At 44.3% G+C, this 17,587-nt stretch overlaps 1 protein-coding gene across 2 annotated transcripts in view; it reads right to left on the minus strand.

Annotated features, from left to right (window-relative positions):
* Positions 1-17,587, minus strand: part of LOC115158279 (transducin-like enhancer protein 4) — a 76,488-nt gene that overhangs the window by 45,956 nt on the left and 12,945 nt on the right. For both annotated transcript variants that reach the window (XM_029707042.1, XM_029707041.1), the window contains exons 2-3: positions 12,165-12,262; positions 10,999-11,062 (exon numbers count right to left, since the gene is read on the minus strand). In XM_029707042.1, the coding sequence (XP_029562902.1) occupies positions 10,999-11,062; positions 12,165-12,262 (162 nt within the window). The remainder of the gene's footprint in view (positions 1-10,998; positions 11,063-12,164; positions 12,263-17,587) is intronic.

Consider the following 17,587-nt stretch of genomic DNA (forward strand, 5'->3'; position numbering starts at 1 on the left):
CTTCCATTTCACTGTGAGTCATCGTGTTGAGTGAGTGTCAGAGCGTCTCGCCAGCCAGCCTGTGTCTTTACTATTCTGTTAAGGCCTCCAGACTTAAGAAGAAGCTTTGTGGAGTGCATCTAATCCAAGGTGATTTGGCTAAATGGGATGTGTGTGAGTGCCTGCACGTAGACTGCATTGTTCATCAGCGTCCCTCAGGTGTGCCTGTCTCTTCACTTCTCCATCTCCTCCCATACAGACAGATACTATCAGTGTGTTAGTGTAATACATTATTAGAAAGCGCTTCTCACTTATCCTTAAGACTAGCCAGATCTGACTTTTAGCTCTGCATTAACTCCACATAGCGAAGTAACTAAATCCCTAAAAGTAGATTTAGGACAGAAGGTCTTTACATCTTGTTTCATTATCAGAGTTGGAGAAATATGACCAAATCCCAACCAAAATGGATTGACCTTGGAGTGGCCTTTCTTATTGGGCCTACGAGGGGCTTATGTTGATGGTTCCCCAGCAGCCGATCTGTGTGAATGCGTGTGTTGCTGTGCTCCTCCATGTTACCAGACAGTTCAGACAGGTTTAAGACTCTTAAAACAGACACAATCCTCAGCTACATCTGGCTCCTGTTTTTTTCCCACTAAATCGTCAGCTCACAGTATCATATGTCATAGAGACGGTTAGCTTACCGGGGAGCAATCATTTTACAATTCTATCCTCATCCCTCTCTCTCTCTCCCTCCCTCTCTCCCTCTTCCTCCGCCCTGGTTCTCTCCTTCCTCCCCTCCCTTCCTCTCACACTCCCTCCATCTCTCTCTCTCTCTCTGGCAATCTGTGACTTTTATGTTCCTGAAGAGAGAACAGTGTGTCAGGCTGAATCAGACAGATGAGTTAGAGGCTGAGAGTACTGCATTAATCCCCCCCCCCCTCCCCTCACACACACACACACACACACACACACACACACACACGCACGCACGCACGCACGCACGCACGCACGCACGCACGCACGCACACACACACACACACACACACACACACACACACACACACACACAGACACAGAAACAGACACACACACACACAGACACAGACACAGACACGCACACGCACACGCACACACACACGCACACACACACACACACACACACAGACGCACAAAGTTACAGTGGATGAGTGACCACATGGATGGTCATTAAAACCAGACCCCTGCGGAGCCTCTCTATCTCAAACATAAGCACCACACACACACATACTAAGACACACACACACACACGCCCGTCTACTCTATTCGTCTCAGGCCTGAAACTGACAGACACCTCTGTCTCTGATTAGACACTGAAACAATGTAGTCTTGTTTAAAAATACACTGTGAGATTCCGAGAGAACTGTAAAATCTGAGCCCCATGAATTACAAGGCACCCGCAGACACCCTCTCCTGTGTGTGTGTGTGTGTGTGTGTGTATGTGTGTGTGTGTGTGTGTGTGTGTGTGTGTGTGCGTGCGTGCGTGCGTGCGTGTGTGTGTGTGCGTGTGCGTGTGTGCGTGACCACCACTGTAGTAGTACATATATCCTGTCTCTGTAGACTACCACAGTAGACTAACAGAGACGGGTTGTATATAGTTTATGCATAAAGCTGCAGAGAGACTTAACAAAATGTACAAAACACCACAGCCAACCCCTGCTGCCTGCTTATACTTGTACCTCGTTTTATGGTGCCAACATTACAATATGCTGCTCCAAATGAATCCTGATGTCTATTCCATGCTCAACATCATCATCATCATCAGCCAGGTCGTAAATCATTCCCTGGAAGTAGTACGTTAGCGGGCGGGAACATCCCGTACCTTGTATTTAAATCTACAAAATAATGAATGATACAAGCCGTCTAAAGAAAGAGTGGGCTGCTGGCTGCCTGTGGAAACAAGTCTTAGCTTACATGACAGGCCCGTCTAACTACCTAAATATAGCCTTCTGGGTTAGCCCTACAGTGGAGCCACTGAGACCTTGTTACTTCATATTATTAACGTGTCTATGCTTACGCTCTCTCTCTGTCTCTCTCTCTGTCTCTTTCTCTGTCTCTCTCGCCATCTATCTCTCCGTCTCTCAATCTCTCTCTCTTTCAGCCACTCTCTCTGACTGACTGCCTCTCGCTAAGCCTCTCTTTTCATTTTTTTCGTACTTTCTCGCTCCTGAGCCCCTGTCCATGCCTTTCACCCTTCATTTCATCCTCCCTCCCTCCGTCCATCTCTCCCTCCCTCTCACTTTCTGTTCCTCACACTCCCTTCCTCCAGATCACTGCCCATACAGTAGGCATTTAAGCAACTAAGTAAAAATACTTTGAAGGACTACTTAAATGTTTTGGGGGGGTATCTGTACTTTACTATTTATATATTTTATTACTTTTACTTTTAACTCCACTACATTCCAAAAGAAAATATGTAATTTGTACTCTCATACATTTTCCCTGACACTCCAAAATACTTACATTTAAAATGCTTAGCAGGACAAGACATTTTTTATAATTCACGCACTTATCAAGATAACACGTGGTCATTCCTACTGCCTCTGATCTGGCGGACTCACTAAACACAAATGCTTTGTTTGTTATTTGTTGGAGTGCGCCCCTGGCTATCCGTACATTTCCATACTGCTTAACACAGTATAAGGAATTTATAGCATTTACTTACTTAAGTATATTTAAGCATTGTTTTTACTTTTACTAAAATAGTATTTTACTGGGTGACTTTTGACATTAACTTGAGTAAATGTATCTTAAAATAACCTTTACTTTTACTCAAGCATGACATTTTTAAGCCTTGAGACAATTGAGACATGGATTGTGTATGTGTGCCATTCAGAGGGTGAATGGCACACATACATTTAAGTGCCTTTGAACAGGGTATGGTAGTAGGTGACAGGCGCACTGGTTTAAATTTGTCAAGAACTGCAACGCTGCTGGGTTTTTCACACTCAACAGTTTCCCATGTGTATCAATAATGGTCCACCACCCAAAGGAGTCAACATGGGCCAGTATGCCTGTGGAACGCTTGTCGAGTCCATGCCCCAACTAATTGAGGCTGTTCTGACGGCAAAAGCAGATGCAACTCAATATTAGGAAGGTATTTCTAATGTTTTGTACACAGTGTATACAGTATATGCAATATACAGTGTATTCAGAAAGTATTCAGACCCATTGACTTTTTCCATATTTTGTTACATTATAGCCATATTCTAAAATTGATTAAATAAAACATTTCCTCATCAATCTACACACAATACCCCATAATGACAAAGCAAAAACATAAATAGCTTAAATAGCTTTACATAACTATTCACCCCCTTTTATATGAGACTCTAAATTGAGCTCAGCTGCATCCTGTTTCCATTGATCCTCCTTGAGATATTTCTACAACTTGATTAGATTCCACCTGTGGTAAATTCAATTGATTGGTCATGATTTGGAAAGGCACACACCTGGCTATGTAAGGTCCCACAGTTGACAGTGCATGTCAGAGCAAAAACCAAGCAATGAGGTCAAAGGAATTATCAGTAGAGCTCCGAGACAGGATTGTGTCAAGGCACAAATCTGGGGAAGGGTATCAAAACATTTCTGCAGTATTGAAGGTCCCCAGTGAAGGTCCCCAAGAACACAGTGCAAGACGTTTGGAACCACCAAGACTCTTCCTAGAGCTGGCCGCCCGGCCAAACTGAGCAATCGGGGAGAAGGGCCTTGGTCAGGGAGGTGACCAAGCACCCTATGGTCATTCTAACTGAGCTGCTCTGGGTTCCTCTGGGGAGATGGGAGACCATTCCAGAAGGACAACCCTTTCTGCAGCACTTCACCAAATCAGGCCTTTATGGTAGAATGGCCAAACGGAAGCCACTCCTCAGTAAAAGGCACATGACAGCCCACTTGGAGTTCGCCAAAAGGCACCTAAAGGACTCTCAGACCATGAGAAACAAGATTCTCTGGTCTGATGAATGATATTGGCCTGAATGCCAAGCATCACTCTGGAGGAAACTTGGCACCATCCTTACAGTGAAGCATGGTGGTGGCAGCATCATACTGTGGGGATGTTTTTCAGTGGCAGGGGCTGGGAGACTAGAAGAATGGGGAAAAGTACAGAGAGATCCTTAATGAAAACCTGCTCCAGAGTGCTCAGGACCTCAGACTGGGCGAAGGTTCACCTTCCAACAGGACAACGACCCTAAGCACACAGCCAAGACAACGCAGGAGTGGCTTCGAGACAAGTTTCTGAATGTCCTCGAATGGCCCAGCCAGAACCCAATCGAACATCTCTGGAGAGACCTGAAAATAGCTGTGCAGCGACGCTCCCTATCCAACCTGACAAAGATTGAGAGGATCTGCAGAGAAGAATGCTAGGAACTCCCCAAATACAGGTGTGCCAAGCTTGTAGCGTCATACCCAAGAAGACTCGAGGCTGTAATCACTGCCAAAGGTGCTTCAACAAAGTACTGAGTAAAGGGTCTAAATACTTATGTAAACATTTGCTAAAATGTTTAAAAAAAGTTTTTTTGCTTTGTCATTATCAGGTATTGTGTGTAGATACAATTTAATACATTTTAGAAAAAAGCTGTAACGTAGCAAAATGTCGAAAAAGTCAAGGTGTCTGAATACTCTCAGAATGCACTGTATACATGCAAATACAACAAAATGAAATTGTATTTGTCACATGTGCCGAATACAACAGGTGTAGACCTTGCTTTGAAATGCTTACTTACAAGCCCTTAACCAACAATACAGTTTTAAGAAAAATAATGTCCTAAATAAACTAAAGTAAAAAAAATGAAAGAGAAACAATAAAATAACAATAACAAGGCTATTTACAGGGTGCTGAGTCAATGTTTATTTATTTTTTACCTTTATTTAACTAGGCAAGTCAGTTAAGAAAAAAATATTATTTTCAATGACAGCCTGGGAACAGTGGCAGAAGGACAGATTTGTACCTTGTCAGCTCGGGGATTCGAACTTGCCACGTTTCAGTTACTAGCCCAACACTCTAACCACTAGGCTACCCTGCTGGGGGTACAGGTTAGTTGAGGTAATTGAGGTAATATGTACATGTAGGTAGAGGTAAAGTGATTATGCATAGATAATAAACAGCGAGTAGCAGCAGCATAAAAAAAGGGGGTAGACTGTAACTACCAGAAAGAACAGTGATAGCAGAAAGAACAGTCTATGACTAGGGTGGCTGGACTCTGACAATTTTTAGGGCCTTCCTGAGACACCGCCTGGTATAGAGGTCCTGGATGGCAGGAAGCTTGGCCCCAGTGATGTACTGGGCCGTACGCACTTGCCATACCAGGCGGTAATGCAACCGGTCAGGATGCTCTCAATTGTGCAGCTGCAGAAAATTTTGAGGATCTAAGGACCCATGACAAATCTTTTCAGTCTCCTGAGGGGGAATAGGCATTGTCGTGCCCTCTTCACGACTGTCTTGGTGTGTTTGGACCATGATATTTTGATGGTGATGTGGACACCAAGGAACTTGAAGCTCCACTGCAGCCCTGTCGATGAGAATGGAGGCGTGCTCGGCCCTCCTTTTCTTGTAGTCCACCATCATCTCCTTTGTCATGATCACGTTGAGGGAGAGGTTGTTGTCCTGAGCTGGAATAATACATTATGGCCTTTCTCTTGCATTTCAAAGATGATGGAAGAAGTTTTTTATTTTTATTATCTTTTACCAGATCTACTGTGTTATATTCTCCTACATTAGTTTCACATTTCCACAAACTTCAAAGTGTTTCCTTTCAAATGGTATCAAGAATATGCATATTCGGGCTCCCGAGTAGTGCAGTGGTCTAAGGCACTGCATCACACTGCTAGCTGTGCCACTAGAAATTCTGGGTTCGAGTCCAGGCTCTGTTGCAGCCGGCATCCACCGGGAGACCCATGGGGCGACGCACAATTGGCCCAGCATCGTCTGGGTAAGGTGAGGGTTTGGTCGGCAGGGATGTCCTTGTCCCATTGCACACTAGTGACTCCTGTGGTGGGCTGGGCGCAGTGCACGCTGACACGGTCGCCAGGTGTACAGTGTTTCCTCTGACATATTGGTGTGGCTGGCTTCTTGGTTAAGTGTGCATTGTGTCAAGAAGCAGTGTGGCTTGGTTGGGTTGTGTTTCGGAGGACGCACGGCTCTCGACCTTCGCCTCTCCCAAGTCTGTACGGGAGTTGCAGCGATGAGACAAGACTAACTACCAATTGGATACCACGAAATTGGGGAGAAAAAGTGGGTAAAAAAAAGAATATGCGTATCCTTAGATTTGAGTATATCATTTTAGGCGAAAATTGAAAAAAAGGGGCGGCCCCTTAGTAGGTTTTAAAGGTATTAATCACATCGGCTATGGAGAGCAAAATCACACAGTTGTCCGGAACTGCTGGTGCTCTCATGCATGCTTCAGGGTTGCTTGCCTCGAAGCGAGCATAGAAGTAATTTAGCTCGTCTGGTAGGCTCGTATTACTGGCGGCTGGACTTTCCTTTGTAGTCCGTAATAGTTTGCAAGCACTGCCACATCCAACGAGCATCAGAGCCGGTGTAGTAGGATTCAATCTTAGTCCTGTATTGACGCTTTGCCTGTTTGATGGTTCATCAGAAGGCATAATCGTCCGGGTTAGAGTCCCACTCTCTGAACGCGTCAGCTCTACCCTTTAGCTCAGTGCGGATGTTGCCTATAATCCATGGCTTCTGGTTGGGGTATGTACATACGGTCCCTGTGGGGACAACGTCATCGATGCACTTATTGATGAAGCCGGTGACTGATGCGGTATAGTCCTCAATGCCATCGGATGAATCCTGGAACATATTCCAGGTCTGTGCTAGAAACAGTCCTGTAGTTTAGCATCTGCGTAATATGACCACTTCTGTATTGAGCGAGTCACTGGTACTTCCTGCTTTAGTTTTTGCTTATACTCGGTGAAACATGAGACATTACAGTTTTTAATGTCCTGTTGGTAGGATAGTCTTGAACGGAGCTCATCCAGTTTATTCTCCAATGATTGCACATTGGCCAATAGGACGGATGGTACCCACTCGCCGACGAATTCTCACAAGGCACCTGGGCCTGTGTCCCCTGTATCGGCGTCTCTTCTTCATGTGAATGACAGGGATTTGGGCCGGTATCAGCATTAAATCCTTCACGTCTGACTCATTTAATAAAAAATCTTTGTCCAGTTCGAGGTGAGTAATCGCTGTTCTGATATTCAGAAGCTCTTTTCGTTATGAACATTATGAACAAAATAAGTTACAAACAACGTGAAAAAACACACGAAATAGCACAATTGGTTAGGAGCCCATAAAACGGCAGCCATCTCCTCCGGCGCCATCTCAAGTCATTTGGTCTTATCAAGCCATTCTCCATTTCTATTGAGACCAGGGAGTCCAGCACTATGGAAAATGCTTAATTCTCAGACGTTTAGCCTATTTCTTCCTGATGTTGACCAACAGTCCTGTGGTCACAAAGGTCATGACATTTAATAAGTATGTATGAGAGTTGATCAAACGTCGCCGACTGCCCCAGTCTATAACAAAGTTCATTGAGGTCTCTCCTCATACTGGAGTAAAGGCTTCTACACATCTATCCAACTACTGCCAACTCAACCGTCCATCAAACCCCGCAAACGTGAAATCTCCATAAAGTACAGCTTGTCACAGACACAGAGAACAGTTTATGTTTACTTTTAGTCGTGATGGGGGAAAATAAATCGATACAGTTGCATATCGGGATATTACTTGACGATATATCGTATCGTCTTGTTTTGACAATATCGTAATATTATTTTTGTGCTAGTTGGCTGTACCTGCACCAAAACTTCAGTATTTTTCCCTACATAGCTTGTTCTCCATCTTCTTATTATATTTTTGTAATTATTTAAACAACAACAATACAAAGACAATACGAATGACTGCTCCAATCAGTGGGTGCGCCAGGCCCACCTGCACGAGATGCTGGTCCCCGCTCCTGGCCCAAAGGGATTTTCCAAGGGTGGGAAGGACAAAGCCCCGCACGACGCCCGGGTGGGCATGGAAGCGAGCGCACCCATAACCACCAGGTCCAGAACACACACATACAGCTCAGTGGAAAACAAATAACTAAACGCGAAACATACAATGATCACATCCCCACCATCACCCCTGATTGGAGGACCTCAAACATTTATACTGTGCAAGTACATTGTATTCGGAAAGAATTCAGACCCCTTGACTTTTTTCACATTTTGTTACGTTACAGCCTTATTCTAAAATTGATTATATACATTTTTTTCCTCATCAGTCAGCACAAAAACCCCATCATGACAAATTTAAAATAGGTTTTTTGACATTTTAGTACATGTATTAAAAAATGTAAAACAAATAAATTATTTACATAAGTATTCAGACCCTTTGCTATAAGACTCAAAATTGAGCTCAGCTGCATCCTGTTTCCATTGATCATCGTTAAGATGTTTCTACAATTTGAGTGGAGTCCACCTGTGGTAAATTCAATTGATTGGAAATGATTTGGAAAGGCACACATATCTATATAATGTTCCACAGTTGACAGTGCATGTCAGAGCAAAAACCAAGAGGTCGAAGGTTTTGTCCGTAGATGTCACGTTCTGACCAGTAAAGGGGTCATTTGTTATTGTAGTTTGGTCAGGACGTGGCAGGGGGGTATTTGTTTTATGTGGTTCGGGGTGTGTGTTTATGTAGAGGGGTGTTTGGTTTGAGTATTCCGGGGTTTTTGGGTTATGTTCTATGTGTCGTATTCTAGGTTCTATTTATGTTGTGTATTTCTTTGTGTTGGCCTGGTATGGCTCTCAATCAGGAACAGCTGTGCATCGTTGTTGCTGATTGAGAGTCATACTTAGGTAGCCTGTTTTCACCTGTCCCTTTGTGGGAAGTTGTATTCGTGCACTGCTATGTTTAGCCTGCAGAACTGTTAGCTGTCGTTTGTGTTTACGTTTTGTTGTTTTTGTGTGGAGTTCGTAATAAAATAAATATGAGCATTCACGTACCCGCTGCATTTTGGTCCACTTCCTACGACGGCTATTACAGTAGAGCTCCGAGACATAATTGTTTTGAGGCTATAATCGCTGACAAAGATGCTTCAACAAAGTACTGAAGGGTCTCAATACTTACGTAAATGTGATATTTCAGTTTATTATCTTTAATACATTAGCAAAACATTTTAAAACCTGTTTTTGCTTTGTCATTATGAGGTATTGTGTGTAGACTGATGAAAAGAATAAACAAAACAATTTAACCCATTTTAGAATGAGGCTGTAACATAACAAAATGTGAACAAAGTCAAGGGGTCTGAATACTTTCCGAATACACTGTATTTATTCCAACACTCTTTAATTGGCTCCCAAGTGGCGCTGCGTCTAAGGCACTACATCTCAGTGCAAGAGGCGTCACTACAGACACCCTGGTTTGAATCCAGGCTGTATCACAACCGGCCGTGATTGGGAGTCCCATAGTGCGGTGCACGATTGGCCCAGCGTCATCCGGGTTTGGCCGGTGTAGGCCATCATTGTAAATAAGAATTTGATCTTAACTGACTTGCCTAGTTAAATCAAATAAAAATAAACAATTCCAACCTTCAGACAGCCACAGATCAACCCATCTTTCCTAGTAAATCATCATTCAAATCAAATCAAATCAAATCAAATTTTATTTTATTTATCACATGCGTGGAATAGGTGTAGACCTTACCGTGAAATGCTTACTTACAAGCCCTTAACCAACAATGCAGAAATGTTTTTTAAAGTAAGAAAATATTAGCAGAAAAAATACAAAATATATTTTTTAAAGTAACACAGTAAATAACAATAACGAGGCTATGTACAGGGGGTAGTCGAGGTAATTGAGGTAATATGTAGATATATGTGAGGGTAAAGTGACTATGCATAGATAATAAACAGAGAGTAGCTTTAGCGTAAAAAAAATATTTTTGCAATACATACCACTATTCTACCATGGTGTCTCACTAAGGACTTGAACCGAAATTGCCCCAAAAATGTACATTTTAGCCAAGAGCACAATGATATTTCCTATCGACTCTGTGGTCCTCCAAATCCCCCAACAATACAGTTTGTTCTCCATCTTTAAAAAAAATAAGAAGCCAATTTGTTTTCTGCACTTTAATTTCTAATTTTCTCTTGACTCTCTATTGTCGCTTTGCAGCAGACATGAGCAATATGTTTGGAACATAGAATCACAATGAAATCACAGTATGGAATCCCAATACATCGGCACCTAAGTATCGTGATAATATCATATCGTGAGGTCTCAGGCAATTCCCTCTTAGTCTGAGGTAGTGTCTGTCTGTCTACCATACTGCACTGTGTGCTGCTCTTCCCATGTATCTGTGCATCTGTGTCTCTGTCGCTCTCTCTCTCTCTCAGGTTGATGATATGGGAGCTGCTCAGCAGATGGTTCATATCGTATTCAGGTTCTGTCCTGACTATGACTGTACCACAGACTTAGACATAGTTAGTTATTTATATACAAGTCTTTAGCTAGACAGACAGACAGATATATAGACGTGGAGGGGCTCAAGCTGTTGTAGAGGGAGTGAGAGTTTTTGGGCAGTCTCATCCTCCTAACTTAAAAATAAAATAAAAAACTGTAACCTTTATTTAACGAGGCAAGTCAGTTAAGAACAAATTCTTATTTACAATGATGGCCTACCCCGGCCAAACCCTAACCTGGACGACACTGGGTCAATTGTGCGCCGCCCTATGGGACTCCCAATCACGGCCGGTTGTGAAACAGCCTGGAATCGAACCAGGGTCTGTAGTGACGCCTCTTGCACTGAGATGTAGTGCCTTAGACCACTTCGCCAGATGATGCTCTTCAACAAGCTAGATAGCCTCCTATGTTGGTGTAGTGGACAGGGGTCCATTTGTAAAGCCAGACTGAGACTGGGCCTTCCTCCTCCATGTTGTCTGATTGATTCCAGTGAGCCAGCGGTGGTGTGGTTTAAATAGAATTGAACTCACCATGATGTAGTGTCTCTGCATCTCTGTCTTCTCACTGGCCAGCTTCTCACACTCCAGTTTCAGGCTGCAGAGGCAAGACACAAACATGCACACAAACATACAGGCAACCATGCACGCGCACACACACACAACAGAAAACACAGACACACAACCAAACACACACACAGGTGAACAAACAGATCAAGTGCAGGACATACACTATCGCCAACCGTATCGGTCTACTCTGCAGCCCCACCTGAATCTCTCCTTCTTGTCAAAGCTGAAAAGAGATTATGGATCTAGATCGATCAGACAGAGAGACCGATGGGACTCAGGCTGCAGTGGGAGAACAATGTTAGTTTCAGCACACTGTTCACAGAGCTGTGACCGAGAGAGATATGGCCATGAGTATTCAGCTCATGCTGTGAAGCTGGGCTCCCAGCACAAAGGTCACTGCAGGTCAACTCTACTCAGACTATCTTTCTGATAAAACCCACCGTCACTCTGCTATGATATGGAGTATAGACCCATATCACCACACCCTGCCACCCTGGTGTTTGTACTGTCCTGTCAACTCCTATGCATGACAAAGACATAGAAGTTGGCAAAACAGCACGAACAGATCTGGGACCAGGCTAACACCCTGCCACTGTGTCATTAAGACTAAGACGGATAAGGTTAGAATCTGTACCTGCATATGGTCTGACTGTGTATGACTGTGCTATAACAACCATATAGTTCACTGCACCTGTCCTTGGCTTACACATACACATACAGTACAATTACGGCTGATGTCTAATGTCGCCTGTGTAATATTTCTCAGACTAATAAGTGGAGCAGCAGACGTGCTGCAGTGTTTCCCAGGGGGCTCTCTCAGTCCTTTGGAGAGAGGAGTAGGGACTGTTATCCCCTGAGGCACCTTAATTGGTAGAATTCATATAGGACACAATCCTCAGTCTCCTATCTTCAGACACTCAGATACATGGGAAGCACAGACTTTTACTTCAATCATGTATTGATGTTTATGAGAGACTTGTATGAAGATTTGAGTTACATGTGTGGCTCTCAAGTTAGGATTGTGGCTATAGAGTCTATGTAGGCCTGCATGGGTTAAGATGGAGGGTGGTGTGTATATCCTATCTGTAATAGAGTCTATGGATGGAGGGTAGTGAGTGAGTATATAGCACCTGTGGTATTGAGCCTGGAGGAACTGGAACTCCTCCTTGATGCGGTCCAGGGTCTCCAGGACTGTGAACTTGAAAGACTGGCCAGGCTGAATAGGGACCTGGGGGAGAGAAAAGAAAGGAGAGAAAAGAAGAAGGGAGAGTAAGGTCACTTCAACACACACCATAAAAATCATTGCCCTTGCTCTCTTTATCTCTCACTCCACCCCCCCTCTCTTTCACAAACACTCGCTCTCCTGGCACCCTCTTCTCCTCTCCTCTGTCATCCTCCTCTCTCTCTCTCGCTCTTAATGACTCCGTCTCACTCCTCCTCTCACACAACATTAGCATCCCTCTCTCCTCTCCTCTGCCAGGATGCTCTTGGATAATGTATTCCTGCCTACAAAGCACTGAGGAAGAGAAAGCGTCAAATGAATAACTTATGGTGAATCACAACCATTAAAACGGCACTGTCTTTCACCTGCTAAAAGCAAAGAATCTTAACAAACACCTCCCAGGAGAACCCTGCTTCCCCCCAGAACCTGTCTGAAGCACTTTGGGTGTTGTTCCACTCGCTGTGTAGTTGGGGAAACACAAACACATCAAGGATGTTGTTGTTTTAGATGCAAAGGAATAAAAACATGGATGCTAGTGGAGTTTCCAGGGGATTTGGAGAAGGGATTATGGTGATATGAATCTGAGCGACATGGTCCATTGGGGGTTATTGTGACCTGGTATTTCTAGCTGAGGGGTTGGAACTGTCATGAGGGAGGGACATACTACTGACACACATGCATGCACACGTTCAGTACCAGTCAAAGTTTGGACACACCTACTCATTCAAGGGTTTTTCTTTATTTTTACTATTTAGTACATTGTAGAATAATAGTGAAGACATCAAAACTATGAAGCAACACATATGGAATCATGTAGTAACCAAAAAAGTGTTAAACAAATCAAAATATATTTTAGATTTTAGATTCTCCAAAGTAGCTACCATTTGCCTTGATGACAGCTTTGCACACTCTTGGCATTCTCTCAATCAGCTTCATGAGGAAGTCACCTGGAATACATTTCAATTAACAGGTGTGCCAAGTCCATATTATGGCAAGAACAGCTCAAATAAGCTAAGAGAAATGACAGTCCATCATTACTTTAAGACATGGTCAGTCAGTTCGGAAAATGTCAAGAACTTTGAAAGTTTCTTCATGTGCAGTCGCAAAAACCATCAAGCGCTATGATGAAACTGTCTCTCATGAGGACCGCCACAGGAAAGAAAAACCCAGAGTTACCTCTGCTGCAGAGGATTAGTTCATTAGAGCCTCAGAAATCTGCATTTAATTCCACCTCAGAATTCAAGTAACAGACACATCTCAACATCAACTGTTCAGAAGAGACTGCGTGAATCAGGCCTTCATGGTCGAATTGCTGCAAAGAAACCGATACTAAAGGGCACCAATAAGAAGAAGAGACTTGCTTAGGTAAAGGAACACGAGCAATGGACATTAGACCAGTGGAAATTTGGTCTGATGAGTCCAAATTTGAGATTTTTGGTTCCACACCTCTGTCTTTGTGAGACACAGAGTATGTGAATGGATGATCTCCGCATGAGGGGTTCCCACCGTGAAGCATGGAGGAGGAGGTGTGATGGTGTGGGGGTGCTTTGCTGGTGACACTGTCTGTGATATATTTAGAATTCAAGGCACACTTAACCAGCATGGCTTCCACAGCATTCTGCAGCGATACGCCATCCCATCTGGTTTGCGCTTAGTGGGACAATCATTTGTTTTTCAACAGGACAATGACCCAACACACCTCCAGGCTGTGTAAGGGCTATTTGACCAAGAAGGAGAGTGATGGAGTGCTGCATTAGATGATCTGGCCTCAACAATCACCCAACCTCAACCCAATTGAGATGGTTTGGGATGAGTTGGACCACAGAGTGAAGGAAAAGCAGCTAACAAGTGCTCAGCATATGTGGCAACTCCTTCAAGACTGTTAGAAAAGCATTCCAGGTGAAGCTGGTTGAGAGAATGCCAAGAGTGTGCAAAGCTGTCATCAAGGCAAAGGGTGGCTACTTTGAAGATTCTCAAATATAATATATATTTTGATTTGTTTAACACTTTTTTGGTTACTACGTGATTCCATATGTGTTATTTCATAGTTGTGATGTCTTCACTATTATTCTACAACGTAGAAAATAGTAAAAATAAAGAAAACCCCTTGAATGAGTAGGTGTGTCTAAACATTTGACTGGTACTGTGCATATGTGCACACACACACAGCAAGCCCTTGTACTAAATGGGGCTGCACACAACAAGCCTGGGACATTGCCGGACACACACACACACAGAACTGAGGTTAGGCAGACGATGAGTGCCACTGCTCAGTGTTATTTAACCACATGCTCCAGGTCAGTGGCGTAGGCTGCTTACCTCACACTCCCGACCTCACTTTAGTCTGCACCACTTTGTCAATCTCTCTCTCACTCCTCTCACTCCATCTCTCATTCTCACCACACCCACCCCTGAGAGCCAATACCAGACCTCTCCCCTTTGCCTTCCTCAGCTCCACCTCTTTCCTCCCCCTTTCTTTCCTCTCTTCCCACACCATAGGATGAGCATCCCGGCCGTGCAGAGGCTAGCTAGGCTAGGTGGCTAAAAGATTGGCGGTTTCAGTAGGAGCTTAATTAGTCTAGACAAGGAAAATTCAATTAAATTTCAATTAGGCTAACGGTGGAGGTCAGACACTCTGTGGGCTTTTCAGTAATTAAGCTGCGGGCTGAGCAGCTAGCCTAGTGCTGTGGCTGGGTGTCGGCTGGCTGGACAGACAGGCTTAACTCAGTACACAACCCCTAAGGGGGAGGGGGAAGAGGCGGCTGCCGACCAATCCCCACTGACCTTGATTCACATCAGACTGGTCTGACACACACACGTAGGGGCGGGGCGGGAGATAGAGAAGAGATGGCATATCTCCCTACTGCACTCTAACAAACCGTCTGACTAGACAGTGGACCACCACAAACTACAGTCCAGACTGACCTCTGTCCATTTTACATAAGCCCTCACTTACAATAACACATTCCACAAAGTGAGTCAGGTTTTCTGTATGGGTCAGATTGTGGTTGTGGTTGACTCAGACAGAGAGAGACATGACTATAGACCCAGCATGTTCTGGTCTCAGAGCTCAGGGCCCTCCGTGACTGGTCCTGGATGAGCTGTGAGTTTGGGGTTTGGCCTGGCATATGACAGATGGCAGCTCAGACAGAGGGGGTGCTGGGAGGGACCGTGATGTCGCCAACACACAGCCAGGGGAATACTACACTCCTTAAAGGGTTTTTCAGCTGTTCCCAATAGCAGAACCCTTTGAAGAACCCTTTTGGTTCCAGGTAGAACCCTTTCCACAGAGTAGAACCCCTTCTCCTATGGGGAATGCCAAATAACCAGTTTTTCTAAGAGTGTGTGTGTGTGTGGGGCTTTCACGGGACTCTCATCTCAGTGTGGCTCTGTTTGGCCCTGGTGGTGTCAGACAGCATGGGGGATCCTGAAACCTCAAACTGATCTGGTTAATCTAGGAGAGGAGGGAAGGGAGGGGGAAAACAGACAGGCCAGCTATGTGGGACAACAGCAGTCAATCACAATTTAGAGGATCCAGAGCAGAGCTGGAGCAGGGCGAGCTGAAAATTAAGAAGGATTATCTATGGGTGTGGGGGGGGGGCAGGAGACTGGGCCAGGAGATCACATAACAGTACAGAGCCAGCAGCCGGGCCACAGCCCTCCTTCCCCCTCATCTGTCTATCAATCACTGGGGGAAACATTCCATTTAGGCTGGTGTTTCTTAGCTGGCAGCCGCAGCATGGGAGGTAGGGAAACGGATGCTGGTCTGGGACTGATCAGGACTGCAGAGCTTCTCTCTGCTCTATGGCACACTTTCTGTTCTGCCGCCCGCTTCCTCTCTCTTTGCCTATCCTTCTCTCCTTCCCTTCCTCTCTATCGCTCTCGCTCTCGCTTTCCATCTCTATGTCTTTCTCTCTCCGTCTCAGGAGAGAGACGTTCTGAGGGGCATGAAATAATCATGAGCTGGTGAAATATTTAGGGTAAAGGCACATGAATAGATGAAGAGTACCAAGTGTAGGAGGGAAGTGTTAATATGATCCCGGATGTAGGGGATATGTGTGTGCGTGTTCTCGTCAGTGGCGGTTCTAGCTTGTATGGTGGTGGTGTGAAGGTTGGTTTTATATTATTCTTAACGACTTCGCACAAACCAGAAAAAAATGCAACAATATGTCTGTGAAACTATATATTCACAGTATAATGAATGAATTGTGGTTTATTTGGTAGCATTTCATAGTGTGACTGATTTTACTAATTGCCTATGTACTGTACAAAGTTAGAGGTGCGCTATTTGATAGATTCCCCCTCTCCTCCTACCTCGGGCTTCCAGTGGGGAGACCTGAGGTCAACCTACCCCCGTCCCCCTCCCCATCTCGTACTTCTGAGTGGGAGCCCTTCCCAGACAGTAGCCTGCCTAGCTCACAAACTAGAATCAGGGCACCCACTCCAACAAGGTTAATTGACCCACAGTCCCCCACGCTGACATGATATCATTGACGTGATGTGGAAATGAGCGATAGAAAACCAATCGCGCAAATGTCACCATTCAGAATCTTTAGGTGCAGGCGCCCCGTGCCGCCAATGTCGCCTATACCTAAATCTGCCACTGGTTGTCGTTCTCTTTGTCACCTCTGGCCCTGTACCTCATTGCCTATAGCCACCCTCAGAGCAGTAACTCACATCTCTCTCTCAACTAAAGTTAAATAAACAATCAAAAATCAACAGTAAACATTATACAAGTTTCAAAGGAATAGACACATTTCAAATGTCATTATGGCTATATACAGTGTTATAATGATGTGCAAATAGTTAAAGTGCAAAAGGGAAAACAAAAAAAACATAAATATGGGTTGCATTTACAATGGTATTTGTTCTTCACTGGTTGCCCTTTTCTTGTGCTGTGATGGCACACTGTGGTATTTTACCCAATAGATTTGTTTTGGAGTTCTTTGTGGGTCTGTGTAATCTGAGGGAAATATGTGTCTCGAATATGGTCATTCATTTGGCAGGAGGTTAGGAAGCGCAGCTCAGTTTCCACCTAATTTTGTGGGCAGTGTGCACATAGCCTGTTTTCTCTTGAGAGCAAGGTCTGCATATGGTGGCCTCTCTCAATAGCAAGGCCATGCTCACTGAGTCATTACATAGTCAAAGCCTTCCTTCATTTTGGGTCAGTCACAATGGTTGGGTATTCTGCCAATGTGTGCTTTCTGTTTAGGGGCAAATAGCATTCTAGTTTGCTCCGTTTTTTTGTTGTAAATTCTTTCCACTGTGTCAAGTAATTATCTTTTTGTTTTCTCATTATTTGATTGGGTCTAATTGTGTTGCTGTCCTGGG

This window comes from Salmo trutta, chromosome 22, assembly GCF_901001165.1.
Source record: "Salmo trutta chromosome 22, fSalTru1.1, whole genome shotgun sequence".
NCBI classification, from domain to species: Eukaryota; Metazoa; Chordata; class Actinopteri; order Salmoniformes; family Salmonidae; genus Salmo; species Salmo trutta.